This window comes from Microcaecilia unicolor, chromosome 3 (genome assembly GCF_901765095.1).
Source record: "Microcaecilia unicolor chromosome 3, aMicUni1.1, whole genome shotgun sequence".
In the NCBI taxonomy this organism is placed as follows: domain Eukaryota; kingdom Metazoa; phylum Chordata; class Amphibia; order Gymnophiona; family Siphonopidae; genus Microcaecilia; species Microcaecilia unicolor.
Genome location: NC_044033.1, coordinates 418,206,611 through 418,234,532, shown reverse-complemented (window position 1 = coordinate 418,234,532; position 27,922 = coordinate 418,206,611). Strand labels below are relative to the sequence as shown.

Sequence of the window (27,922 nt, the reverse complement as noted above, 5' to 3'; positions counted from 1 at the left end):
AGTGGCCTCAGCACATGGGGAAACCCACATGCTTGTCATAGCACAGGCCATTTTTTAGCTCAGCTTAGTAAAACGGCCCCTTAGTGATTTCAGTAAAGTATGTTCTTACTCATATAGAGATCATTAACTACAAACAAGATAACAAAAATGGCAGCAAGTATGTTCTTTGAACATATTATTGTAATCATTAACTTCAGATGTTAAGTTAATGACACATTTTCTCTGAGGCAGATCAGTAGGGATTTCTCTTTTCAGCTCGGTTGAGAGCTTTTTCAGCTCCACTATGAAGAAAAAAATAAAAGCAGAAGATGACACCTCTGTCTTTGATGTCAGTCTGACCGGAGGAGCAGAGACTTTACGGCTAAGGCGCAAGATTGGACTGGTTAGCGCTGTGTCCTTAATTGCAGGCACAATGATAGGCTCAGGAATCTTCATGTCACCTGAGTTTGTATTACAGCACATGGGAAGCCCAGGAGGCAGCCTCACCATCTGGGCTGCCTGTGGCCTGCTCGCTACATTGGGCGCCTTGTCTTACGCAGAGCTCGGAACTGTCATTAAAGAATCAGGGGGAGAATATATTTATATCTTAAGGAACTTTGGCTCGCTTCCTGCTTTTCTTTTTGCCTACACCTCTGTGATTGTGGTCAGGCCAGCCAGTATTGCAGGTGTTTCTTTGAGCTTTGCTGAGTATGTAGTGGCATCATTTTATCAAGGCTGTACAACATTACCTGAAGCTGTGGTGAAAGGTACAGCGGCCGCATGTGTACTGGTTTTAGCTCTCATTAATTGCCTTGATGTAAGGTTGGCCACAGGTATTATGAACATTTTTACTGCTGCCAAACTGCTAATCTTAATGGTTATAGTGGTGGGTGGCGTGGTGCTACTTGCTAATGGAGAAACTCAGAATTTCCAGAATGCTTTCCACAATACAGTCACAGGTTTTGGGCCTATAGGTGTGGCTTTTTATCAGGGACTCTGGTCTTATGATGGATGGAATAACCTGAATTATGTGATTGAAGAACTAAAGAATCCTGAGGTAAGGAAGTTATGCTATTCTAATCCATACACTTCATAAAGAATAGCTAGACAAAAGGAATGCTAACATTGGTTAAAATAAATATTGTTTACTGGGGGATGGACAATTTTGTATTGGCAGCTGGGTCTGAAGTCGTTGGAATGTCAGAACAGGAAGGTGGTTGACTTCAGCAGGCATATGTGCAAAGTGCTGGTTCTGTTTTGTTAGAGGGCATCGGTGTGGATTAAAGTACTGGGGGCCAGCGGGGGGTGCTGCTGCAGGAAAGTCTGACTTGGGCTGGGAGAGTGCATGCATGTGTGCAGGGGCAGCGGAATGCCTTTTTATTTGGGGGTGCCCAAGCTCTGCCACAGATTCCACCCCCAGCTCTGCCCTAGACCTAGCTCCGCCCTAGACCCCACTTCATAATATTACTAATTGTAATATTATTTCTTCCATTCATTCTTCATATACATGGTATATAACCTTAATAATACATAATGAGGGGCATAATCGAATGGAAACGCCTATCTCCATGGGCGTTTATCTCCGAGAACGGGTTCGTGAAGGGGCGGGCTGAACCGTATTTTTGAAAAAATGGACGTTTTTGAGCTGGGCATTTGGTTTTTTTAGCGCCCAGCTCAAAAACGTCCTAATCCGAACCATTTGGTCGTGGGAGGGGCCACGATTTGTAGTACACTCACCCCCCTGATATGCCAGGACACTAACTGGGCACCCTAGGTCAGTGCGGTGGACTTCAGAAAAAGCTCCCACATGCATAGCTCCCTTACCAAGGGTGCTGAGCTCCCAACCCCCCTCCCCCAAAACCCACTACCCACAAATGTACAACACTACCATAGCTCTTAGGGGTGAAGGGGGCACCTACATGTGGGTACAGTGGGTTTTGGAGGCCTCCCATTTACCAGCACAAGTGTTACAGGTGGGGGGGGATGGGCCTGGGGCCACCTGGCTGAAGTGCACTGCGGGACCTGCATACACGCGGCCTCTAGGACTGGTTGCTACTATATAACATTGGCACACCAGTTGACACCTGAAGACTAATCTCTCCAAAAACGTCCTTTATTAGAATAACCGCCTTTACTCACAGTTAACTGCAGATCAGAGGTTGTGCCCCACTGGCAACGAGTCTCCCTGGTAGTGAGATGAGCAGTAGGTCAGAGCTGGCAGAATGCTGTACAATGCCCTCTTTCAGCCACATTCAAGGGAATAACTAAGTTCTGTAACATGGCTAACACAGGAAAGGGAACTAAAACTGGCTTACAAAAATGGCCACTACCGCATGGACTACAACAGGAAACACAACAGGGCACACTCTGACCCAGTAGGCAGGGGGAAAAGCACCATGGGAGAAGAGCCTACCAACTACCAACATCGTGAGACTGTAACACAAGCTAATGAAATCACGGAGCCCAATACCCTACACCCACCACAATGCAATGCTGATGTGACCCTGTACTGCATTCGAGAGCCACATCTGACCCAGGGAAAGGCTGTGACAGGATCGAACACATTCTGCTGTCATGGAGGTGGGTAAGGCATTTGAGGCTGGCATGCAGGCTGGAAAAAAGTTTTTAAAGTGGGGTTTTTTTGGTGGGAGGGGGTTAGTGACCACTGGGGGAGTCCGGGGAGGTCATCCCCGATTCCCTCCAGTGGTCATCTGGGCAGTTGGAGTACTTTTTTGGGACTTGTTCGTGAAAAAAAGGGTCCAGGCTGAGGAAGTGACGTCACCGCTGCTGATGGCAGCTTAGCTCGATAGCTCCCGATCCACGAGGCCATAATAAGCAATAAAAAGCGGCCATCGGGTGTTTTGAACGGCGAATAGCACGTTCCCACGGACACTGACAACCACCCGACATGAGCAAAGCACAGTCGTCGCGAATTAAAGAACCGGAGAAGCCTGCAGGCGGCGGTTCCAGTCGGGCCTCAAAGCGCCACGAGGTAATGGCGCCGGGCTCACCATCCGACTCAGATTCGGCGCTTTCGTTGGCAGAATCGCGCAAGCCACCGGCAAAAAAGGGAGTCTCGGCTGAACTTCGGCAGATTCTAACCGGCATTCAAGAAAACATTCAAAAATCAAAAGATGAAATATTGGAACGAATGGATGTGCTGAGCTCTGATTTAAAAGAACTGGGTGGCAGAGTGGAGGATGTGGAAGTAAGACTGGAAGAGCATGCGGAATCCCTGGTTTCACACGAGGCAAAACTACAAGAAATTGACCGTAAAACCCAGGAACTAACCTACAAAATTGACGATCTTGAAAACCGGGGCAGGAGAAATAATCTCCGCTTTTGAGGAGTCCCTGAGGGAGGAGATACGGAGGATGTTTCTCGAATTGTGCATACCTTATGTGCCTCATTGCTGGGTGATGAGGAGGCCGATGCAGCGTCCATTGAGTTGGACAGAGCGCATAGAGCCCTGGGCCCGCGACAAGATAATAAAGTGCGAGACATCATTGTTCGGTTCCATAAGTTTGAAGTTAAGGAGCAGATACTAAGTTGTGCTCGGAAAACACAGAACTTGGAATTTGGCGGAGCAAAGGTCTCTGTTTATCAAGATTTGTCCCAGTTCACTTTGCAACAGAGAAGGTTGTTGAAGCCCGCACTGGACGTTCTCATAAAGGAACGTATTGCATATAGATGGGGCTTCCCCTTTTCGGTGATCTTTACAATCAAAGGGGCTAAGCATAGAGCCTGCTCACTGCCAGACGCCTGGGCGTCCCTGCATGCGGCGGGGCTGGTGAATTCAGGCACACCTCCGGGAGCGGTGGCACCCGCCACTAAAGCGAGACTGCAAAAGTGGCAACGGATCCCTGAACCCAACAAAAAGAGCAACTCGAAGCGGCGGGCTGCAGCAGAAGGAACCTGAACTTTGGTGAATTAACTCATTTGGGATTTGTAGAGCTTGACTTTGCAAATAAGAGGGTGAGACGGACAAGAGGTGAAATGGTGTGGTATAAATGACTGTTGCTATTAAGCCTAGAGGTTTCTCTTTCTCTCCTCTCTCCTTTGCCTCTAAATGTTCAGAGGAGGTCCTAACTTGGGATCCGAATGTACATCTGTTTAGCTGATGGGGAGAACTTAAACTAGAGGGGACCTTAAGATGTGAAGGAGATTAATGTGATGTGGCGGGTGGGTAATGTGTAAAGTGGCATGAAGAAATGGGAAACAAATGGGGTTTGTATGAAAGCTGTTCAAAATGGAAATGTTTAAATGGTATGGGGACCTGATGGTAATTGGGAGGTGGCTGATGGGATGGGGGGGGGGAGGTGGGGTGCCTGGCATGTTGTGGGTTATTTTCTCTTCCTTTTTTTTCCCATTTAGGAGACTTGTTTCCCTGACTGGTGTACGGATGTGGGGGGGGAGGGGGGGAGGTCCGGACTTGCATAAAGTGAGAGTTGAAGAACGTAGAAGCATTCAGTGGGCCATGTTGGAAGGTCCGTCTGGTCTTAGATGTCAGCCATGAGTGCAGATATAAAGGTTTTATCATATAATGTAAAAGGCTTGAACATACCTCAAAAACGGCAAAAACTATTTAAAGAGCTCCAGCATTTGAAGCCCCATATAGTACTGTTGCAGGAGACGCACCTCCGCCAGCGGGATGAGAGACTCCTATACCAACCACAATACTCTAAGGTTTTTTTTGCCTCATCTGTGGATGGTTCTAGGAAAAGGGGTGTGGCGGTTTTGATTCACAAACAGGTACCTGCCCAAATAGTTAAAATTAAACGGGACCCTGGGGGGCGTTTTTTGTTTTTGCACATAAACATAGATCAGGCGGATATAACTTTAGCTTCAATATACGCACCTAATGATCACCAAGGGGCATTTTACACTAAGGTGAAGAATCTTCTAGCCACATTCGCCCGGGGCTCTCTGCTTCTGGGGGGTGACTTTAATGGGGTCATGGATCCGGTATTAGATCGGTCTGGAGCTGCCCAGTCTGTGGGGAATAGGGACTCTTTGGCCTTAGGATCGCTGGCCCTTTCTTTGGGAACCCTGGATATATGGAGGCTTAGTTATCCACATGTGAGGGACTACACTTACTTCTCTTCAGTACATACGTCTTACTCCCGTATTGACTATATCTTCCTTGACGTAGCGCTCTCAGAGCGGGGTCCGAGGGCAGGCATTGGGAATGTGACGATTTCTGATCATGCGCCTGTCTGGGTGACGTTACCTTCTATTAAGGTGGAGGTTAAAGATCAGAGATGGGCACTGAATGCTAGTGTGTTGCAAGAGGGGGAGGTAGTGGAGGGCTATAGGAGGGTGTTGAAAGAATACTTGGAATTGAACAAAGAGTCGGGACCCTCAATGAAGGCGGTGTCCAGGGGCTACTTTTTAAAGATAGCTAGCCAACGTGCAAGGATACGTAGGAAACAACTGGCACAATGTTTGGAAAAGATTAGGGCGCTAGAGGCGAGACATAAGGCAAGTGGGTCCCAGGCCACTCTGGAGGAACTGCGTAACCAGCGACTTCAGTTAGACTCTATTTACTCAGATCACTTATGCCAGCTTCAATCCAAAATGACGGCCCGGGCGTATGAATTTACTAACAAAGCAGGCAGAATCTTGGCCATACGTTTGCGCAAGCAAAAGGTGTTACGGGCGGTCACACATATCCGGGGGAAGCGGGGGGATATTCTGAACACATCGGAGGCCGTAAGGCGGCGTTTTGCTGAATTTTATCAGGAGTTGTACGCCAGGGAGATTAACCCTTCTGTGGAAGCCATTACAGAATATTTAGCTGAGAGTGACCTTGCCTCTTTGACACCTCAACAGAGAGCAACTTTGGAGGAACCTGTTTCCTCGGTTGAAATTCAGCGAGCAATCCAGCATTTGCCATCCTGTAAATCCCCGGGGCTGGACGGCCTCCCGAACGAATTTTATAAGAAATTTGCCCCCGAATTAGCACCACTACTAGCCGAGTTGTTTAACCAAATTGGAAAGGGGGAGACGCTTCCCCCCTCTATGCTGGAGGCATGGATAGCTGTGCTACCTAAGCCTAATAAAGATCATGTGGAATGTGGATCATACCGCCCTATCTCGGTCTTGAATGCTGATGCCAAAATATTAGCTAAGGTCTTGGCTAATAGGTTGGGACCGCTACTCCCTGCAATAATACATCCTGATCAGGTGGGCTTTGTCTCACACCGAAAGGCAACAGACAATACGCGGAGAGTACTCGATATCATGTATTTAGCTAAAAAACTAGGTAGGCCTCTGTGTCTCCTGAGTCTGGACGCTGAAAAAGCCTTCGATAGGGTGCACTGGCCCTACATGTACAAAGTGTTGGAGACATTTGGGATAGGGCCACAGTTTCGAGGGTGGATACAAGCGTTTTATAGCTCACCTAAAGCGTGTATTAGAGTGAATGGAGGTAACTCTGATATGTTTGCTCTACATAGGGGTACCAGGCAGGGGTGCCCTCTCTCTCCGCTACTGTTCGCCATGGTTATGGAACCGTTTGCATCAAGGGTCCGATCTAACCCAGGGTACACTGGCATAACCATAGGGGGGAGAGAACATAAGTTGTCCTTATTCGCAGATGATGTGCTGTTGTTTGTCCCTAGGCCACTAACTACCTTCCCTGAGCTCTTGAGGGACATTGAAGAGTATTCTGCAGTTTCAGGGTTTAAAGTAAACATGTCAAAAACTGAAGCCTTAAATGTGACTCTCCCAGTAGGAATTGTGGATGAAGTCAAATCGCTATATGCTTTTAGGTGGGCCCCACAGAGTCTTCGTTACTTGGGAGTGAATATCACTGCTCAACTTTCGGAACTCTTTACTGCAAACTATAAGGGATTGTCCCGGGTGCTTGCTGAGGATATGGAGAGCTGGGGAGATATTGGACTTTCATGGTTTGGCCGTATAGCCGCCATTAAGATGAATATCCTGCCGCGCCTGCTGTACCTGTTCCAGGCCCTCCCAATAGAGATGCCCCGCAAATTTTTAGCTGCACTGCAAGACCGTATTGTGCGGTTCATTTGGGCGGGTAAACGCCCTAGGCTAGCAAGAGCTTTTCTGTATCAGGAGAAAAACAGGGGAGGACTTGGGGTCCCCAACTTGGCTCGGTACCATCGGGCAGTGCAGGCACGTGCGGCGGTGGAATGGTATCAGGATTACCCAGATAGGCAGTGGGTGCATATAGAACAGTCTACAGTGGGTGCACGGCCCTTGAAAGCGCTTATGTGGATGCCGAGTACTCTTAGGTCTTTGGGGGAGGGTTTGTGTCCTTCTGTATATGTAACCTTTACCAACTGGGATAGTCTTTTTCCAAAGCGTCAATGTACACTGTCTCGTCTGTCCTCGATAGCACATAATCCTTTGTTTTACCCGGGAACTGAAGTAGGACCATTTACAAGGTGGTATGAGGGGGGTTTGCAAACATGGGGTCAATTATTTGAAGGGGAGTCCCTTATGCCATACCAGATGGCCCGTGAGCAGTTCCCGGTAGTGGGGACTGACGAATATGCATATCTTCAATTGACACATTTCCTTAAGACTCGGGCAGTCCAGGAGGTGATACAGAGGGAACACTCTACTTTAGAAAAACTTTGTGAGGGACAGACCATGACAGGTGGGTTAATATCCCGATTGCACCACATTCTTAATCAGTATATACCTCGTCATACCATACATAGGAAGAGCTGGCAGAGAGAGCTGGGTATAGAAATAGAGGAGGCGGCATGGGAGAGAATGGAGCGGGCTGCGGCGGGGGTGTCGTCTCATGTACCGTTCAAAGAAAATGCCATCAAAGTACTGTTTCGGTGGTATATGTCACCGGAGCGCCTTCAGCGCATTTACCCGGCCTTGTCGGGCTTGTGCTGGAGGGGCTGTGGTCTCAGGGGATCCATGGGTCATATCTGGTGGCATTGCAGGAAGATTAGAGCCTTTTGGAAAATGGTCCGAAGTAGACTGCAGATTTGGCTGGGTCGGACGATTCCCTGGCATCCAACCATTTTCCTTTTCTCGGCAAAAGTGGCGGGATTTTCTCCCACCCAACAGGCTCTCTTGCGCTATGCCACGTGTGCAGCTAGAATTGTAATAGCAGCCTCTTGGAAACTACCAGTGGTCCCACCGCTGGATAGATGGCTCCGAAAGATGGGGTATGTTTGCGAGATGGAGCGGCTCATGGCTGAAAGACGAAACCTAACGCCTAAGTGGCGCTCAACATGGGAATGCCTATCTCCGCTATACTCGCAAATGAAGTAGGCATGAGAATTAACGATGCAGGTCCGGATTGGGAGGGTGGGGGGATTGAGGGGGGTAGGGGTTTGGGTCTTGTTATCCTTTGATAAAAGTTCTATAAACCTTGAAGTTTTTATGGCCTCGCTGTTCAGGTCTCTTAGTTCTTTCAGTAGCCGGGATAGGGAATATGGACATAGCAATGCGTTGTTAACTGCATGATGTATTTTCCACTATGTTCTCTCTGATTTCTGTTCAATTTTATGTACCAGGACTTAAGGCTTATCTTGTCATACTTTACTGGATTCTATTAATAAAGACTTCATACAAATAAAAAAAAAAAAAAGGGTCCAAAAAAAGTGACCCAAAATCGCGGTCAAAACGCCTTTTTTTTCGATTATCAGCTAAAGACGCCCATCTCTCCTCTACTGATAACCACGCCCCAGTTCCGCCTCCACCACGCCTCCGACACGCCCCGTCAACTTTATTCGTTTCCGCGACGGAGTACAGTTGGAAATGCCCAAAATCGGCTTTCGATTATACCAATTTGGGCGCCTTTGCGAGACAAACGTCTATCTCCCGATTTAGGTCGCACTATAGGCGTTTTTCTCTTTCGAAAATAAGCTGGAATGTGTGATATAAATGTAAAAAAAAAATCTTTTATCCTCCACCTTTTAAGACACTGCCTATCCAGCTGGATGGTGATGGCACAAGGAAAGCAAGTTTGGTCCAGTGAAGACTAACTCAAAATAACCTGATCCTTAGCTGAGCCCTAGTATTACCATATTGAAAATGCGACCATACCATGCTGCTGTGGTTATGTTCCACTAATAAGTTAAACGATTAACTGGATTTCTTGAAAGGATTATATAAACTTTGAATGCATGACTAGGGACACAAACATACAATTATTTATTCAATATCACAATTTCTCATGTCCAGCCACAAAACAACCTTTTAGGGTGGATAGTGTTCACAATGAGCTCCTTTTATTATCGACCAGAGATAAGAGTTTTCAGTTTTGGCACAGTATAAGTCATCACAAGAACAAAATATAAGAAAACCAATGGGCTGCATTTGGGGCTTATAGCCCATTTAGTTATGTTTAAAGAAAGAGATCATGTATAAATCACTTTGCACTGTATTTGTTTATAAAAAAAAATCTTCAGTAGGAGAGTATTCTGATTTTGAGGATTTTTATTGAATCATCTTCAACTAATCATTATAAAATCTTAAAACATCTTCACTCATATAATCTTCATTAAATTTCAACATATATCAGACCCATGCCAACATAGGCCATGTTTCGCCATGCTGCGTCAGGGCTAGGGTCTAAAATACAAATGAAATATACAATATCAGTAAGTTAAACCTCTCCAAATATACAAAATTATACACAAACAAGACTTAACCCATCTACCTCAACTAAGACGCATACAATTTTGGCGTCTCCTTCAGTGATTATGCATGAACATCAATAACATCACACTCTTTAAATCCGTTTTCTGAAAGGATCCCACCCTATGGAACTCCTCCCACTCCCAATCCACAATAATGAAGCCCAATCAATTTCTAAATGAAGTCCCATTGGTGACATTGTTCTTAAAGAAAAGATCCAATACTGTTCACAATATTTTTTGACACTTTGTAAAATGTCCTGACATGGCCATGTTTCACCTCACTAGAGGCTGCATCAGGGGCTAAAACAGCTATTGCGATCCCAAAGGGCACATACACGCAAAAGAGCTAAAAAAATCCAGTGATAGCAACAACAATCAGCCTTGCAGCTTGCAAAGTTGATAGAAACACAGCAACTGTCTCTCTCATTCAAGAGAATTCACCTCCACCTCCTTTGCAAGGTGTTTATTTTCTTTCTTCCCTCCCCCAAAGCAGCAATGCTACAATCAGCATAACAGAAGAGGCAATGTGGCTAGCTGGTGTGGAACCTGAGCTTCTGTGCATGCTCAAGGCCTGCCACCTCCCACCACACCTGTTTTGGAGAGATCCAAAGCTGGCAGGCCTTCAGCCTGCATTGATGTTCAAGGCCCCACACTGCCAGGTCACAGTTTCCCTGTGCTAGAAAATAAATGTTATTTTTTGGGTGTGGGAAACAGTGCATGCTAAAAACAGAACTACCGCCGGGCTCTGGGTGCACCCGGCAGTAGTGCTGCTTTCCTGTATGGTAGCCCTACCGTCCTTTGGTGAAAGGACCCCATAAACATAAGTGAACAGACAAACCAAAAAACTACAGAGAGAAAGGAAAACAATTTCATACATACACAAAAGTTACATTAGAAAATCATAAGAGTGGGGTGGAGGAGTAGCCTTGTAGTTAGAGCACCAGTCTTGCCATCCAGAAGTGGCCAGTTCAAATCCCACTGCTGCTCCTTGTGATCTTTGGCAAGCCACTTAACCCCCTATTGCCGCCAGGTTACAAAATTAGATTGTGAGCCCTTCAGGGACAGAGAAATACTCAGAGGGGCATAATCGACGGCACCCAAATTATTCCTGAGGCATCCTCGCAGGACGTCCTGGCGAAGCGGCGGGGAAACCCATTTATCAAAATAAGATGGGTGGCCATCGTTTGTTTCTATAATACGTTCGGAAACTCCCATATCTCAACATTTAGGTTGACCTTAGAGATGGTCGACATAAAATGTTAGATGGGTCGACCTTACAGATGGATGTCTTTTTTTTTTTTTTTTTTTAGTATTAGTGAAGGACATCCAGGTGTTAGGTGCCTTTGCTATGCCTCTGTCGCTACGACGGCAGGTTGAGGACGTCAAAATGTGGATGTTTCTGTGAGAAGGATGTTTCATGCCTTTGCTAGGCCTCTGACACCCACTTATTTATTTGGATATTTAGATCACAAGTAGCAGCAGTGGGATTTGAGCTGGCCACCTCTGGATTGCAAGACCAGTGCTGAATAGCCACTCTAACCACTAGCCAAAACTGGCTATTGTGTAGGCAGTCTGGGGGAGGAATTAGCACTTAACAGGGTAAGTACCGATATTCAGCTCTTAGCTGGATAAGTTAAATAGGCAATTAGGATTGTGTAAATAGAAGTCCTATTGTCTGTTTTCACCTATCCAGGTAAGTGCTGGCTGGCTACCACATACACAGCTATTAATGCTAGTACCCAGACCATGGCATGGCCTAGCACTGAATATCCAGGCATAATTTGGGTGGCAGTAGTCAGCACTTAAAAACATTCTAACCCCTTCTGGCATGGAAGTGTAGCCTAGTAGTGCAGCGGACTTTGATTCTCCATTGCCCCAGCTACACAATAAGTACCTATATATAGTAGGTAAAGCACTTTGATTGTAACCACAGAAAAGCGATATATCAAGTCCCATTCCCTTTCCCCCTATTACCCCCAGTGCTGCTAACTAGCAGAAGCATTTTCCTTGACTTAGTAAGGTTTCAGTTCTTTGTGAGTTTGTAACAAGAGTAACTGCATCTCACCTGAGCCAGATCAAGTGTAGGGGATATTCATATCCATAGACATTAACACCATTCCCTTGGTTATAACCACACCTTATAACGTAAATTCGGTTATAACGCAGTAGCAATATGCTTCCAGAATTTTAGACCTTTGCTTGATTATACTGTGCATATCTTGTATGGACTCCCAGAACTTTTGTACTTTTTCTGTGATTGTAAGTGTACCTGACATCCAGGATTAACTGTGTGTAACTAAATTATGTAGCCACTTTGAGCCTGCAAATAGGTGGGATAAGGGTGGGAAACAAATGCAATAATATAATAAGTGTACTGTACAAGCCTAGTGTAAAAAAGTCACAGTGTTGACGTGTGGTCCCAGCTCATATGGTTGAAATACACTTCCTGCTCACATGGTTAATGCACCTTCCATTGAAGCGTGGTTTCCAGCGTATTGGTCAGTGCTCCAGAAAATGGAAAGTGATTTCTTGAGGCATAAATCGTACAAATTGGAAAAAAAATTAAGAGCAAATACGGCATATTGAGTCACAAACAAATGTCCTCCAGGGACCTACAGGTTCTGAATTAACTCTGTGCAGCTGGTTAAAAGTCAACCAAAGACCATAGATTACCTGTACAAAATCAATGAAGAATGCAGTCTCAAAAAGAAAATGGTGCAAGGTTAGGGTTAGCACAAGATTATGCACTTGAGTTCAGCACTGTTCACGTGGTTTGTGCATCAACAGCAAAAGGGCATTCCAATCTCAGGGCAATGATATGCATGCAGGCAGAAGAAATTTGACTGAGAACGGTGAATCCAGTCAATTCAAAGCAAGTGATGGTTGGCTATGGAGGATTCCTACCCACAGAAAACTGAAAAGAAATTATTGAGGCAGGAAGTTAAACTGAACAGGTCTACAATGCTGATGAGACTGGAGTATTCTATAAAACGTTGCCAGATAAAACATTAGCATTGAAGAAGGATGACCGCAAAAAAGAAGGATTTAAACAAGCCAAAAGACAGACTAACCATCTTGTTCTGTGTCAATGCAATCGGCAACCACAAACTTACACCTCTGCATTGAGCAACCACAAACTTACACACTCTGCATTGAGAAGTACCAAAAGCTTCGTTGTTTTCATCATGTTAACATGAAATCATTACCTTTTTGTATAACAATTCTAGAAATTCATGGATGACAGCTGAAATTCCAGGACTGGTTCTAAAACATTTGCGGGCCAGGCATCTGAAAGAGAATGCATACTGCTCTTGGATATTGTCCTGCCCACCCGCCACCTGAAAATCGATATCCCAGGATGGCAAAGTTAGGGTGAATATCTGCCCACAAGTACAACCTCCAGGATCCAAACCATTGGACCAAGGGGCTTTTCCATATTTAAGCAGTATTATAGATAAGAGGTTGATGACCCAAATGTTAGACAGCAACCTATCTATGCCCGATTTTCTGAAGGTTTAAGTATAAAGGACTTCTTTTACATTGAAGATGAGGCATGGAGTCTAATAAACACTGAAACAATGAACCGATGCTGGGTAGCAAGACTTTCAGAGGAATTTGGCAGAGCAACACTCGATCTAGATGACTCAGAAGACAGCAGCAATTTTGAAGGGTTTCCAGAGGAGGAGTTGGGAAAGCCTGATGAGGAATGGATACAAGGAAATTTCAAATAATTTATCACAGCTTAGAATTTATGTGAACCTGCAAGGTAGAATCCTGGATACACGGGGATAACGAAATGTGAAGGAATTTGCCCATTGTACATGAACTAACTGATGCCAAAATTATTGGGTTGGGTAAATTCACGTCAACTTGTGGACAACCCTTCAGATGAAGATGATTGCAATCGAGTTACGTGAAGAAGTTGGATGATTTTGTTCCAACTTCAATTGAGGCAGTAAATGCGCTAGAAACTGCTCTAAAATGGATTGAAACTCAGGATCTAGAACCTGTCAAAGCTATACAGCTGAGAAGCATTAAGTGAACGTGGTAATTTAATTGCATTCATAAAAAAGCTTTGTAAGTTTGATCTGCAGTCAGGAAAAGGATTTTATTTGACTTGTTTTGGCCATTGTAAATTCAATTTGCTATCATTAAAATGATTTTAAAATTGAATTGAGTCTTAAATTGAGTGTTTATTTGATCGGGTATTGCTTTTCATGATAACGGGTTCGTTATAAGGTGGTACTGGTTGTGGTTCCCAGTACTGTGTTATAATGAGGGAGCGGGTGTAACCACTGTCTCCTCCTTCTGTACTGGATAACCCTAAATATACAGGGTACGTATACAGCTGGCAGCGGTCAGTGTGATTTTGGCCGCCGCCAGCATTATACCTGGATATTCAATGCCTGGCCATGTCTGGACACCAGATTGAATATCTGGCAATGTTTCGGCTGGCTATGATTTACCCAGTTAGGGGTCCTTTTATTAAGCCGTGGCAAAAAGTGGCCTGTGGTAGTGGTGGGCGCAGGTTCTTGGCATGCACCAGGCCAGTTTTTACCGCGTCTGGGGAAAAAGGCCTTCTTTTCAGTGGACAGGAAAAGAGCCCTGCGGTAACATTGAAACCAGCATGTGCCTATTTACGGAGCTCCTAATGGCCATCCATTGATTTAGCAGTAAGGACTTGCGCGCTACACGCATGGTGACCGGTCAGCATGCACCGACTGCACATTAACACTGGAAACGCCATGCACTGTAGGAAATGAAAAATTTCTCCTAGTGGCGGGGGGGGGGGGGGGGGTGCTAGCCTGTTGGTAGTCTCATTTTGGGGTGTGCTGCACACACACACAGAGCATACTACACCTTTGGAAAATGGCTCCTAAGTGCGATATTCAACATTTAACTGCACAAGTTAAACTGGACAAAGATAGGACAGAGCTGAATATCGGCACTTAAGTAGCGTGTAGCAATTTTCTGCCTGAGCCCTTACCACCACCTCTTTACATAGGGAGTGGAGTGGAGGAGTGGCCAAGTGGTTAGAGCACTGGTCTTGCAATCCAGAAGTGGCCGGTTCAAACCCCACTGCTGCTCCTTGTGATCTTGGGCAAGTCACTTAACCCTCTATTGCCTCAGGTACAAACTTAGATTGTGAGCCCTCCTGGGACAGAGAAATATCCAGAGTACCTGAATGTAACTCACCTTGAGCTACTACTGAAAAAGGTGTGAGCAAAATCTAAATAAATAAATAAAAATAAATACATGGCAGTAAGGGCTCTCATGCAGTAATCAGGCAGCGTACAGCAATGTGGCTGAGCTGCCAATTACCGCCAAGAATGCCCCCACAGTTGAAAATTGTTTTCTACCATGGGAAATGGCACATGCCAACTTCAGATCTACCACTGGGCGCCTACGCTACCCCAGCGGTAACGTCAATTTGGCACACACTACCCCCGCGTTAGCCCTACCGCAGCTTAGTGAAACGGCCCGTTAATGGGCCAGGAGCCTCTCCTGCCTAGTTAAATCACTTTGAATATTGACCTCACAGAATTCACTACAGAATACTATTTCAGATATGTTTTGTTTAAATTACTCAGGTGAATCTTCCAAGAGCTGTCATGATTGCTATTCCTTTGGTCACTTGCCTATATTTACTGGTTAATGTGAGCTACTTTGCAGCGATGACACCTACTGAAATGTTGTCTTCGGGTGCTGTAGCCATTACCTGGGGGTAAGTTTTATCCTTTTTTTTTTTGTTTGTTTCATAATTTTATCTTCCTTCCTAATTAAATATAGCAAGGCCATTGCTGAAGGGCGGGGGGGGGTGGCAATAAGGGGGATGCTTCAGCAAGTTAGGTGCCTTCAGTTAAAATTAAAGTGGCATACATGTGTTATGACCTCGTACATCATTCTTTCAAACTCTGTTTTTTTGGAATTTTTAACAAATCATTTTATTCCTGTTGAAGTCGCCCAATTTGTGTGCAACAGTTGCTGTTCACCACAGGCCATGAGTGCATGAACTCTACAATGTATCTATATTCAGGGCTTCTATTCTTAGATGCTTATAAGCTGTAAGTTTAGGTATTCATTTTCCAGCTAATTAGGAACTCTGAAATATTGAAAAATCAACAATCAATATTTTGCCCACGGTGGTCAGTGTTTTTTTTTTTTTTTAATGCTGACTGCTGCATGCAGAATTAGCACTGTATGTTTAATGTCGTGCCTTGATGTTGGGCCAGGATGAATTCAAAATATGCTAGCCTCTGGGTCTTATGCGGGTCCTGGTCTATATTCAGCATAAGACACTTATGTGTGCCCCGGCTAAATACCAGCTGGAACCTGCTTAAGGACAAGTAACTGTTCTGATTCTTCCCCCCCCCCCCCCCCCCCCCCCCATCATAAGCCCTCCTGGCCTACCTGGAATCTCTATGGTGGTCTTGGGGGTCATATAGGCAGGAGTGATGCCCATTCACTCCTGCTCATTGTGAGTCTGGCCTCAAAATGGCTGCCGGGCCCCTAGTAGCAATCTCACAGTACTGGAGACAGTGATGGGCCAATGATCAGAAGCAAACGCAGGTGATAGAGGCTATTAGCGCTATACTAGCACCTGCACTTGCTACCGCCCCATAATCAGAGCCCCCGAGATAGTAAAACGACGCGCTTGTGGGCTCTGAATGCAACTAGCATGCAAATGCATGCAAAACAGGACTCTTAGCGCAAGTAGCATGCAAATGCATGCTAAATGTATTCCTCCCCAATGATCAGCGAGCAGCGCACCAAACTTCCAGTCCCCCGACCCCTCCCAACAGAAGCTCAGGGGGAGGCTGGAGATCTGGTGGGTATCCAGCCCCCCTAACCCCCCCCCCCCCCCCAAGAAAACTCTGGTGGCCCAGTGGGTTGTGAATCAAGACCCCCGACCTGGTGGTCTAGTGGTCCTCTTCTCCGCCCCTTGTGTTTTTTGTTGGACGAGGGAGGTAGACTTCCTCCTCTTCCAGCAGCACCACCTTGAAAATGGCTGTGCCCAGCCCTGCCCAGTGCATCCTGGGATGTGCTGGGTGGGGCTTCACATCAGATAAGGGAGAAATCACCAGATTGGGGGGGGGGGGCTTGACTCACTGCCCACTGGGCCACCAGGGCTTTTCTTGGGGTGGATCTCCAGCTCCACCTGAACTTGTGTCAGGGGGGGGAGTCGGGGAGACTGGAGGTCCACTGGACTTCCAGCCCCCATGTCACTGGCTAGGCCACCAGGGACATGCTGTTTGGGGTCTGGTGGTCCCACGGACCTCCAGCCACTGTGTTTGACAGGGACAGGTTTGATCATAGGGCCAGTAAAGCCCCATGCTGTTCCAGCGCTCTTTTTAGAGTGCTGTTTGGAACAGCGCGGGACTTTCGATCATTTGGGCATATGTAGGCCTGCATTAAGTCCCTGCAGGTACTATGTACTAATGGGAACGTTAACACATGACCTGCAATAACAAAATAGTGGGAATGCCGTTTCTTGATGCAGCATTAGTTGTAGGCTTGCCGCATAAGCCCAAATCAACACACATTAGTACAAAGGCCCTTTTATTGGTTTCCAGTAGAATTTTAAGCCCTGTTTAAGGTGTTGTGTTTAGCTTTTAAGTCAGTGAATCATATGGGGCCAGTTTATTTGTGGAATCATTTACATTGCTATGTTTGAACTTGATCACCTCCTAGATTGCAAGGTGCTTATTTGTTCAGGTTTCCATCTATAAAAGAGTTTTGTATCTTCCATACACACAAGAGGGCTTTTTCTTGTATTATGTCCTTGCTGTGCCCTGAAAGATACAGGAACTGCATGAGTTGTTGGTCTTTGTGTCCTACGTTGAATAATTGGCTTTTTGAACAGGGTTATGCGTAGATGTAGAACATTCTAGGATATGTGTTGAATGGACTATATTATGGGTTTTAACTGCTACTGTTATTGTAGAAGTTGATGTGTTATATGTTAGGTTATGTTTTAATGAGATTATTGTTAGTATTAACTGTGTTGTACCTTGCAGAGTATAACCAGGGTTAAACAAGAAACCAACTAAATAAAAGATTGTTCAGCTGGGCATGTTTCGGGGAGCTCAGAATGGCTGGTAATGTCAGTGTGCAGGAGTGATTGAGAAGTGTATTTTATTAAGTTAATTTCTGGAAAAGGAATATTTTTGAAGGATGATTAGTGTTTTCATGTGCAAAAGCTGTGTGCCTGGCTTTTCAGCTTTTGGAATTCCATGCTGCATGTGTTATCTGCAGAATCTTGGGCAGCACAACTCTGCGGTAACCAGAAACTGCTGTTTAAAAAAATGTTCAGTTAGAGCAGTGATGGCGAACCTATGGCACGCGAGCCGTCGCCATCGCTGGTCCGCCCACTCTCCCTCCCAGTTTGGCCTTCCTCCCGCCCTCCCTCCAACGCAACGAGCAACAGCCCGCCTGTCCTCCCTCCCTCCCTCCCAGCACCAGGAACCCCCCTCCTCCTAAAATTTAAAAAGCGTACCTCCTCAGTCGGGGTTAAGGCGGCGGCAGCGGCAGCAAAGCGCCTGTGCTTCACTCGACGCACCTTCAGCCTTCCCTGTCTCTCAAGCTCTGGTCCCGCGGGACCAGAGCTTGAGAGACAGGGAAGGCCGAAGGCGCGTTGAGCGAAGCACAGGCACTTCGCTGCCGACGCATGCCGCCTTAACCCCGACTGAGGAGGTTGGAGGTACGCATTTTAAATTTTAGGAGGAGGGGGGTTCCTGGTGCTGGGAGGGAGGGAGGACGGACAGCGGGCGGCCTGATGCTCGTTGGGTTGGAGGGAGGGCGGGAGGCCGGCCTGTTGCTGTCTGTGTGCTGCTGGGTGGGAGGGAGACCTGATGGTGGGTGCTGGGTGGGAGGGAGGCCTGCTGCTGCGTGCTGGGTGGGAGGGGGGCCTGATGGTGGGTGCTGGGTGGGAGGGAAGCCTGATGGTGGGTGCTGGGTGGGAGGGAGGCCTGGTGCTGCTGGGTGCTGGGAGGTAGGGCAGGGGGGAGAGGAGGGCTGCTGGACATTTGTGGCTGGAGGGGAGAGGATGGTTGCTGGACATGGATGGAGGGCAAGAAATGAAGAAGAAAGGAGGAAAGTAAAGAAATCAATGGAAAGGAAGCCCTGGAAACGGAGTTAAAAGAACAGATAGAGAGCAGCAGAATCAGCGACTAGAACCAATATGGATAGAAAAACAAAATCACCAGACAACAAAGGTAGGAAAAATCATTTTATTTTCATTTTAGTGTTTGGAATATGTTGAATTGGAGAATTTACATCTGCTGTCTTATTTTGCACTGGGCATACTGGAGCTGTAACAGCTTACAGAAATGATTTATAATGGAAGAAAGTCATGTTATTTTTTTCTCCTACACTAGTATAATATTTTCAATGATGTCTGTTTATATGCGCCATGGCTGATGTAAGGGGTGTGGCTATCATAGGAGTCATATGTGGTGACCCCGCCCATAATGAGTACCAGCACTTTCCGATCAATAATTCGGTTTTGGGTTGCTGTTTGGGCACTCGGTCTCTAAAAGGTTTGCCATCACTGAGTTAGAGCAACTGCTTTAGAGGTAAAGCAGCAGAAGAAGCTGGTTGTGTGTGTGAGGCAGTTTTAGGCTGGATTGGTGGAGTTCTTAGAAAATAGTCTATGGGAAGAGTTTAGACAGAGTGAAAGTGTTATTGTGCTTAAGAATTCTGTGGGAGAAAGGCTGTTTTTCATTCTACATTTTATTTTCTTGGTCTGAAATGTTGGAGTGATTTGCCTTCCTCTATTAGAACAGAATCTTCATTTAAAATAATTAAGTCATTACTGAAAACTTTTTATTTCAGTCATGCTTTTGGACCCTGGCACTAGGAGTCATTTCGGTTGATGTACCTGTGATTTTTATTTAATGGTATATGTCTGTTCTTGTTACGATTGCTACTTTCCTATCATTTTTTAGAGTTCCTTTCTGTGTTTTATTTTATGTTACCATTTATCTTTTATTTTGTTGTACTGTAAACCACTCTGACCTGCCCGTTCAGAAAGAGAAAGGGTTGTACATTAAGAGGTATGTTTACTAAGGCGTGTTAGCATTTTAACATGCCTTTAAAGTTAAGGCACATTAAATGCTAACACGCTTATATATTCTTATAGGTGCATTACTACTACTACTATTTAGCATTTCTATAGCGCTACAAGGCATACGCAGCGCTGCACAAACATAGAAGAAAGACAGTCCCTGCTCAAAGAGCTTACAATCTAATAAACAAAAAAATAAATAAAGTAAGCAAATCAAATCAATTAATGTGAACGGGAAGGAAGAGAGGAGGGTAGGTGGAGGCGAGTGGTTACAAGTGGTTACAAGTCAAAAGCAATGTTAAAGAGGTGGGCTTTCAGTCTAGATTTAAAGGTGGCCAAGGATGGGGCAAGACGTAGGGGCTCAGGAAGTTTATTCCAGGCGTAGGGTGCAGCGAGACAGAAGGCGCGAAGTCTGGAGTTGGCAGTAGTGGAGAAGGGAACAGATAAGAAGGATTTATCCATGGAGCAGAGTGCACGGGAAGGGGTGTAGGGATGGACGAGTGTGGAGAGATACTGGGGAGCAGCAGAGTGAGTACATTTATAGGTTAGTAGAAGAAGTTTGAACAGGATGCGAAAACGGATAGGGAGCCAGTGAAGGGTCTTGAGGAGAGGGGGTAGTATGAGTAAAGCGACCCTGGCGGAAGATGAGATGGGTAGCAGAGTTTTGAACCGACTGGAAAGGGGAGAGGTGACTTAAGTGGGAGGCCAGCAAGAAGCAGATTGCAGTAGTCTAAACGAGAGGTGACAAGGGTGTGGATGAGGGTTTTGGTAGAGTGCTCGGAAAGAAAGGGGCGGATTTTACGGATGTTGTAAAGAAAGAAACGACAGGTCTTGGCAATCTGCTGGATATGAGCAGAGAAGGAGAGAGAAGAGTCAAAGATGACCCCAAGGTTTCGAGCTGAGGAGACAGGGAGAATGAGAGAGCCATCAACAGAAATAGAAAACGGGGGGAGCGGGGAGGTGAGTTTGGGGGGGGGGGGAAATGAGAAGCTCGGTTTTGGTCATATTTAATTTCAGGTGGCGTTGAAACATCCAGACAGCAATGTCAGACAAGCACGCTGAAACTTTGGTTTGGATGCAAGGTGAGATATCAGGGGTAGAAAGGTAGATTTGGGAGTCATCAGCATAGAGATGGTAGGAAAAGTCATGGGATGAGATTAATGAACCAAGGGAAGAAGTGTAGATAGAAAAGAGGATAGGACCAAGAACAGAACCCTGAGATACGCCGACAGGCAGAGGGATAGAAGTAGAAGAGGATCCACCAGAGTGAACACTAAAGGTGCGGAGGGAGAGATAGGAAGAGAACCAGGAAAGGACAGAGCCCTGGAATCCAAGTGAGGACAGGGTATCGAGAAGTATGCTGTGATCGACAGTGTCAAAAGCAGCGGAAAGATCAAGAAGAATGAGGATGGAATATTGACCTCTGGATTTAGCCAGTAATAGGTCATTGGATACTTTAGTAAGCGCAGTTTCAGTTGAGTGGAGAGGGCGAAAACCAGATTGTAGTGGGTCAAGAATAGCATGTGAGGAGAGAAAATCAAGGCAGCGGCGGTGAACAGCACGCTCAAGTAATTTGGAGAGAAAAGGAAGGAGGGAGATGGGTCGGTAATTAGAGGGACAAGTAGGGTCGAGTAAGGGCTTCTTAAGGAGAGGTGTGACCACAGCATGTTTAAAGGCAGCAGGGACAGTCGCAGTGGAAAGTGAGAGATTGAGAATGTGACAGATAAAAGGAATAAGAGCAGGAGAGATGGCATTAAGAAGGTGGGTGGGAATGGGATCAGAGGAACAGGTGGTACATTTTGAGGAAGAAAGGAGAAGTGTAGTTTCCTCAATAGTAACTTCAGGAAAGGAGGAAAGGGAATGAGGGGAAGGAGAGAGAGGGGAACAGACTAGTGGAGGGAGAGGTGGTGAGGTAGAGAAAGCAAGGTTTATCTTTTGAACCTTGTTGTGAAAGAATTCAGCAAGGGTCTGAGGAGATAATGAAGGGGGAGTTGGGGGAGGGGGCACCTTGAGGAGAGAGTTCAATGTGGTGAAGAGAAGTCAAGGATTAGAGCCAAGAGAGTTGGTCAGTTGGATATAATAATCCTGTTTGGCACGTAAAAGAGCAGATTGGAAAGAGGTCAGCATGAACTTAAAGTGTAAGAAATCAGCAAGGGCCCGAGATTTCCGCCAGAAGCGTTCGGCGGAGCGGGTACAGGAACATAGGTAGTGGATATTAGAAGTCAGCCGAGGTTGGGGTTTTGTACGCCTTACAGGGCGGGTCATCAAAGGTGCAAGAGTGTCTAAGGCAGATGATAGAGTATTGTTGTAAGAAGAAACAGCCTCATTGACAGACGTGGATGGTGCCACAGTAGAGAGGAGGTTTGAAACATGGGAGGATAGAGATGAAGGGTCAATATCGTGAAGATTCCTAGATAAATTAGATAAGATAGGACGGGACTGGGAGGGAGGAGATTTAAGTGTGAAAGTTATAAGAAGGTGATCAGAGGGAAGATCAGAGGCAAGGAAACTAGAAGGTGAACAGTTGGAGGTGAAGATGAGATCAAGACAGTGACCATTTTGATGAGTGGGGGAGGTGGAGCATAGTTGGAGATTAAAGGAGGACGTTAAAGCGAGTAACTTGGAAATATAAGAGTTGGAAGGATCATTAGCAGGAATATTAAAGTCACCAAGGATGAGAGAGGGGGAGGAAGGATCATGGAAGAAGGCAAGCCAGGCGTCAAAGTCACTGAGAGAGGATGTAAGGGACTTATCAGGGGGACGATAAATGACCGCTATTCGAAGAGGCAGAGGAGAGAAAAGGCGGATAGAGTGGACTTCAAAGGAGGAAAAACAGTGAGATTGAGGTGGAAGAAGGGGTTAAAATCTGGAGAAGGGAGAGAGAAGTAGTCCAACACCGCCCCCACGGCCAGCAGGGCGAGGAGTATGTGAAAATAGATAACCGCCATGGCACAGGGCTGCGACTGAAGCAGAGTCATCAGGGCAGAGCGTTTAATGCGCATCCACCATTTATGTGTATTAAAACTGCTCACACACCTATAGAGCACCTTAGTAAACATAAGCATAAATTTTAACCAGTGCTTTTTTTTGTAGGAAAAAAGGTACTGGTACTCATTATGGGCAGGGTCACCATCTATGGCTCCACCCCTATGATAGTCACACCCACATTAGTCACACACCCTTATACCAGCCATGGTGCATATAAACAGGCATAATTGAAAATATAACACCAGTATAGGAGAAACATATAACTTGTGATTTTTTTTTTTCATTATAAATAATTTCTGTAAGCTATTACAGCTCCAGTATACCCAGTGGAAAATAAGACAACAGATGTAAGTTCTCAAATTGGACATATTCCAAACACTAAAATGAAAATAAAATGATTTTTTCTACCTTTATCTGGTGACATTGTTTTTCTGATCATGTTGGTCCCAGTCTCTGATTCTGCTGCTCTCTATCTGTTCTCTTAACTCCGTTTCCAGGGCTTCCTTTCATTTTATTTCTTTACTTTCCTCCTTTCTTCTTCTTCATTTCTTGCCCTACATCCATAGGTAAAAGCTGGGTCCTCTGTGGAATTGACTGGAGGAGGTATAACATGGATCCAGCTTTTCCTATTTTCTCCATTCATGTGCAGTTTTTCTCTTTCCTTTCCCTCATCGCCATCCATGTGCATCTTCTTCTTTTCTCTTTCCTCCCCTCCATCCATGTCCAGCATTTCTCCTCTTTCTTCCCTCCCCTGTATCCATATCCAGCACTAATTCTCTCTCCCCTCTCCTCCATCCAAGTCCAGCATTTTCCTCTCTCTCCTGTCTACCCTTCCACCCATTTATGTCCAGCAATTCTCTCTCCCCCGCCCTCCCCTCCAACCATCCATGTCCAGCAATTCTCTTCTCTCCCCTGCTCTCCTCTCCATCCATTTCCAGCATTTCTCCTCTCTTCTCTGCCCTCCCATCCATGCCCAGCGATTCTCTCTTCCCTGCCCTCCCATCCATGTCCAGCATTTCTCCTCTGCCCCCTGTCCTCCCCTTCCATCTATGTCCAGCGATTCTCTCTTCGCTGCCTTTCCCTCCCATCCATGTCCAGCAATTCTCTCTTCCCTGCCCTCCCCTCCCATCAATGCCCAATGATTCTCTCTTCTCTGCCCTCCCCTCCCATTCATGTCTAGCATGTCTCCCCTCTCTCCTGCCCTCTCATCCATGTCCAGCGATTCTCTCTTCTTGCTTCCCCTCCCATCCATGTCCAGCGATTCTCTCTTCCCTGCCCTCCCCTCCCATCCATGTCCAGCGATTCTCCTCTGCCCTCTCCTCTCATCCATGTCCAGCGATTCTTTTCTCCCCATGTCCTCCACTTCTATCCATCGATTCTTCCTCCCCCCGCCCATCTTCCTTCTCCCGCTGCCTGCCTCTTGAGTCCAGACCCCTGCATCAGCCAGTGCAGTGATTAAGAGAGGGTGTCGGGGTCTTCCCTCTGCGAGTCCCGCCTACTTTGTTTCAACTTCCTGTTTCCGAATAGGCGGGACTCACAGAGGGAAGGCCCCGACGCTGGCAGCCTCTCTTAATCGCTGCCGAGTCGCTAAAGAACAGGAGGGTTGCGCGGAAAAGAGGAGTGAGAGGAAAGGGTGTAGGCCAGCTGCAGGGGAAAAAAAGGTGCCGATATGCCGTACCAGTGCGTACCGGCACAAAAAAAGCCTTGATTTTAACATACATAAACATACTTTAAAAGTGAAACAGTGACTTTGTCTCTGAGAGAGTCTACAGTTGTGGGTAGGTTGAAATTATTTTTATGTATCCCAAAAGAAAAACAGGTTACAGACTTTGAAAACTAATTCAAAGAGAAATTAAGAGGGAAAAGAATCCATTTTGTCTCAGGAAAAGGTTTGGTCTGATTTCTGACTTGTGGAAGTTGATAGTGCTCAGAAGCTTGTTCATGCTAAATTAGAGCTTCTAGCCTGATTTATCTAAAACTAGAAATAATTTATAGGATAGTTAATCTGGCTCTGCTGGGTTCTTTGTTCTGCATTATGAGAGTGAGAAACTGGATTGGGCCTTTTTACTAAGCTATGCTAAAAGATGGCCTGCGCTATTTTTAGCACATGGATTTGCCATGCACTGAGGCCACTTTCAGTGTGGCGGTAAAATGTCCACAGTTTCATTTTTTTTATTAGTGGCCATGTGCTAATTTCCCAATTAGCGCACAGCCATTAGAGTGGGAGCCCTTACCTCCACCTATTTACTAGGTGGAAGGGCTCCCATACTAAACCCACACTAATTGGCAACATGCATTGATTTTCTGTTTAGCGCAGGGCACGCCTACGCTCCGCTTCCAAACATGCCCCCACGCTAAAAGTATATGTTATATTTTTTGGCGTGAGACTGGTGCGCGCCGATCCCAGAATTTATGTGCGCTAAATGCTAAGATGCCCATAGGAATATAATAGGCATCTTAGCATTTAGCGCATGCTGATTTTTAGAATGCACTAAAAATGCTAGCGCACCTTTGTAAAAGGGGCCCCTAGTGTACCCAACTGTACATCACTACAATAGCCCTTATCCCCCAGACTCTACATATCGCGCCAAGATTTCCACGTGGAAATCAGAGCATATTCCATGACAATGTGCATAACTTAATTAGTTAACATGCCAATCAGCGCTGATAATTGAATGTTACATTATCAGCACTAATTGGCATTAATTAGAATTTACACACCTAAATTCTAAGTCACATAATGGAAAAGTAGGTGTTCTAATAGGTATGGAATGGGCGGGTTATGGGCGTTTCTAAAACCTATGCACGTTGTTGTAGAATACACCCACTCTGCGCGTAATTTAGGCATTGGGATTTACACCAGGTTTTAGTTGGTGTAATTGACTGTGAATAAATTTAGTGGCACGGACCGGAGCTAGGCATATTCTATATACCGCAAGGAAATTTAAGCCTATTCTATAAAATATAGACATGCTTTAGGGAACACGCCTAGGCGTATTTTTTTCCGCACAGAATTTTCAGACGCCATATATAGAATCTAGCCCTATGCCTGCAAGTGTCACCTATATGCAGGTGTTTTGGTGGGATTTGGAGGGCTCACACTTTCCACCACATATGTACCAGTTAGAGTAAGATATGGACATGCGTCCCCTTCTCTACAGTCCACTGTACAGACTATTAGGCTACGCCAGGGACCTGCTTGGTGCTCTAATAGGACTGGCCATAACATCTGAAGCTGTCATACAGGTTGGTATGTACTGTTTCTTTCAGAGCTTTGGGGGGTGGGAGGGATCAGTGACCACTGATGGAGAAAGGGGGTTTATGTCTTAATCCTTTCAGTGGTCATTTAGGACATCTTTTGGTCACTTAGTCGGATTGAAACAGGTCTAGCCAAAAAGTCTTAATTCTGACCCTAGACATTTTCATTTTGTTCCATTATTGCAGAAAAACATTTATATTTTGGTGCCGCCCATGTCCCACCCAAAATGCACCCCCAACACACTCTCTTGAAGTTTGGACTAACTGTGAAGCAAAAAATCTAAATTCGGGGTGTTGAAAATTCCAACCCGGATGTTTTTGAGAGAAAAACGACCTTCTGCCACCTTATGATGTCTTTTGGACATTTTTTTGTTTTGAAAATAAGCTCCCAATGTCATGTCCCCTACCTCAACATAAGCGGCGTCCTCAGGCTGCGCAGGGTCCCGTCGACACGCACACTTGACTGGCACTGCCCTGAGCCATGTGTGTGTAGTTCTTCTCTGGGTTTGTTCAGAGAGCGGTGGTTGCAGGCTCCTTAATTGCTTTGCTTCCACCCACCTGTGTCTGCTCTCCCTCTGCCTGGCTTCCCTTGCTTCTCTCCTATTGGTCTTCCGGTTCTTACTTCCCCTGCTCTTGTCCTATGGCTGTGCTCCTTCTCCCTGCTGGTCCCTGCTGATATCAGACGCCAGCACTTTATCAGCTGAGCTCTTTCTGGACTCCATGCTTCGGCTTCTACTTTGGTAGGTGTTACTTGCTCAGTAGTTTGCTTCTTATCTTCTTGTCCCTCGTTGCTGACTTCGCCTGTACCTGGATCACTCCATTGCCTGCTGCCTGCCTATTGACTTTGCCTGTACCTGGATTACTCTCTTGACCTGCTGCCTGCCTACTGACTTTGCCTGTACCTGGATTACTCCCCTGCCTTCTGCTTGCCTGTTGACATTGCCTGTTTCTGGATTACTCCCCTGCCTGCTGCCTGCCTATTGACTTTGCCTGTACCTGGATCACTTTCTTGCCTGCTGCCTGCCTGTCCGATATGTTCACCACCCCACTTCCAGCTCCGTCTCGTAAGTCCTGCAGGCCGCCTGCACCTAGGGGCTCAACCTCTGGGGAACGGCGGTCAGCGCAGGTGAAACCCGGGGTTGTCTGGCTGCCAAGCAGAACCTGGTCTGAGTACCGGGCTCAGCAGCACTCTACTTGGTACAAGAACTCACAAGTCTGACATTCAAGCTCCTATGCTTATAAACATTTATTATTGTCATTTTTTATGTATGATAACGTGCGTTGAGTATTTGTTTACCAGTAGAAAGACATGATCCAAACTGAAATTACATGACGATGTCAAATTTCCTGAAACTCTCCATTTGACATAAGTACATAAGTAATGCCATACTGGGAAAAGACCAAGGGTCCATTGAGCCCAGCATCCTGTCCACGACTTGTTTGCATGTCTTGACTAGATTATAAGCTTAAAGGAGAAGGAACTTTTTTTATTTGTAGTTGAACAGTGCTCTGTAGAACTAGTAAAGATGTAGACATAAGTAGTAGAGGATTTGTGTCGAAAGATGGACGCCCTTCTCTTTTGAAAATAAGCCTGATAGCACTGGTTTTGCTTCACAATTACCGGCGTCGCCACCCAATCTCCGCTAAGATTCCGTGGATCCATTCCTTCTAAACAGGATTCCTTTGTGTTTATCCCACGCATGTTTGAATTCCATTACCATTTTCATCTCCACCACCTCCCACGGGAGGGCATTCCACATATCCACCATCCTCTCTGTGAAAAAATACTTCCTGACATTACTCCTGAGTCTGCCCCCCATTCAACCTCAATTTGTATTCTCTAGTTCTACCGCCTTTCTGTCTCTGGAAAAGGTTCATTTGTGGATTAATACCTTTCAAATATTTGAACGTCTGTATCTTGTCACCCCCACATGTTCAGGTTGGCAAGTCTCTCCTTGTACAGTTTGCAACGCAAATCCCATACCATTTTTGT

The 27,922-nt window shown here is 45.9% G+C and overlaps 1 protein-coding gene across 1 annotated transcript in view; it reads left to right on the top strand.

Moving 5' to 3' along the window:
• The first annotated feature begins 251 nt into the window (after nt 1-251).
• LOC115467115 (b(0,+)-type amino acid transporter 1-like) overlaps nt 252-27,922 on the top strand; it is a 45,834-nt gene continuing 18,163 nt past the window's right edge. The window contains 2 exon segments of the mRNA XM_030198813.1: nt 252-1,036; nt 15,209-15,342. Coding sequence (XP_030054673.1) covers nt 284-1,036; nt 15,209-15,342 — 887 coding nt within the window. The 5' untranslated portion in view covers nt 252-283.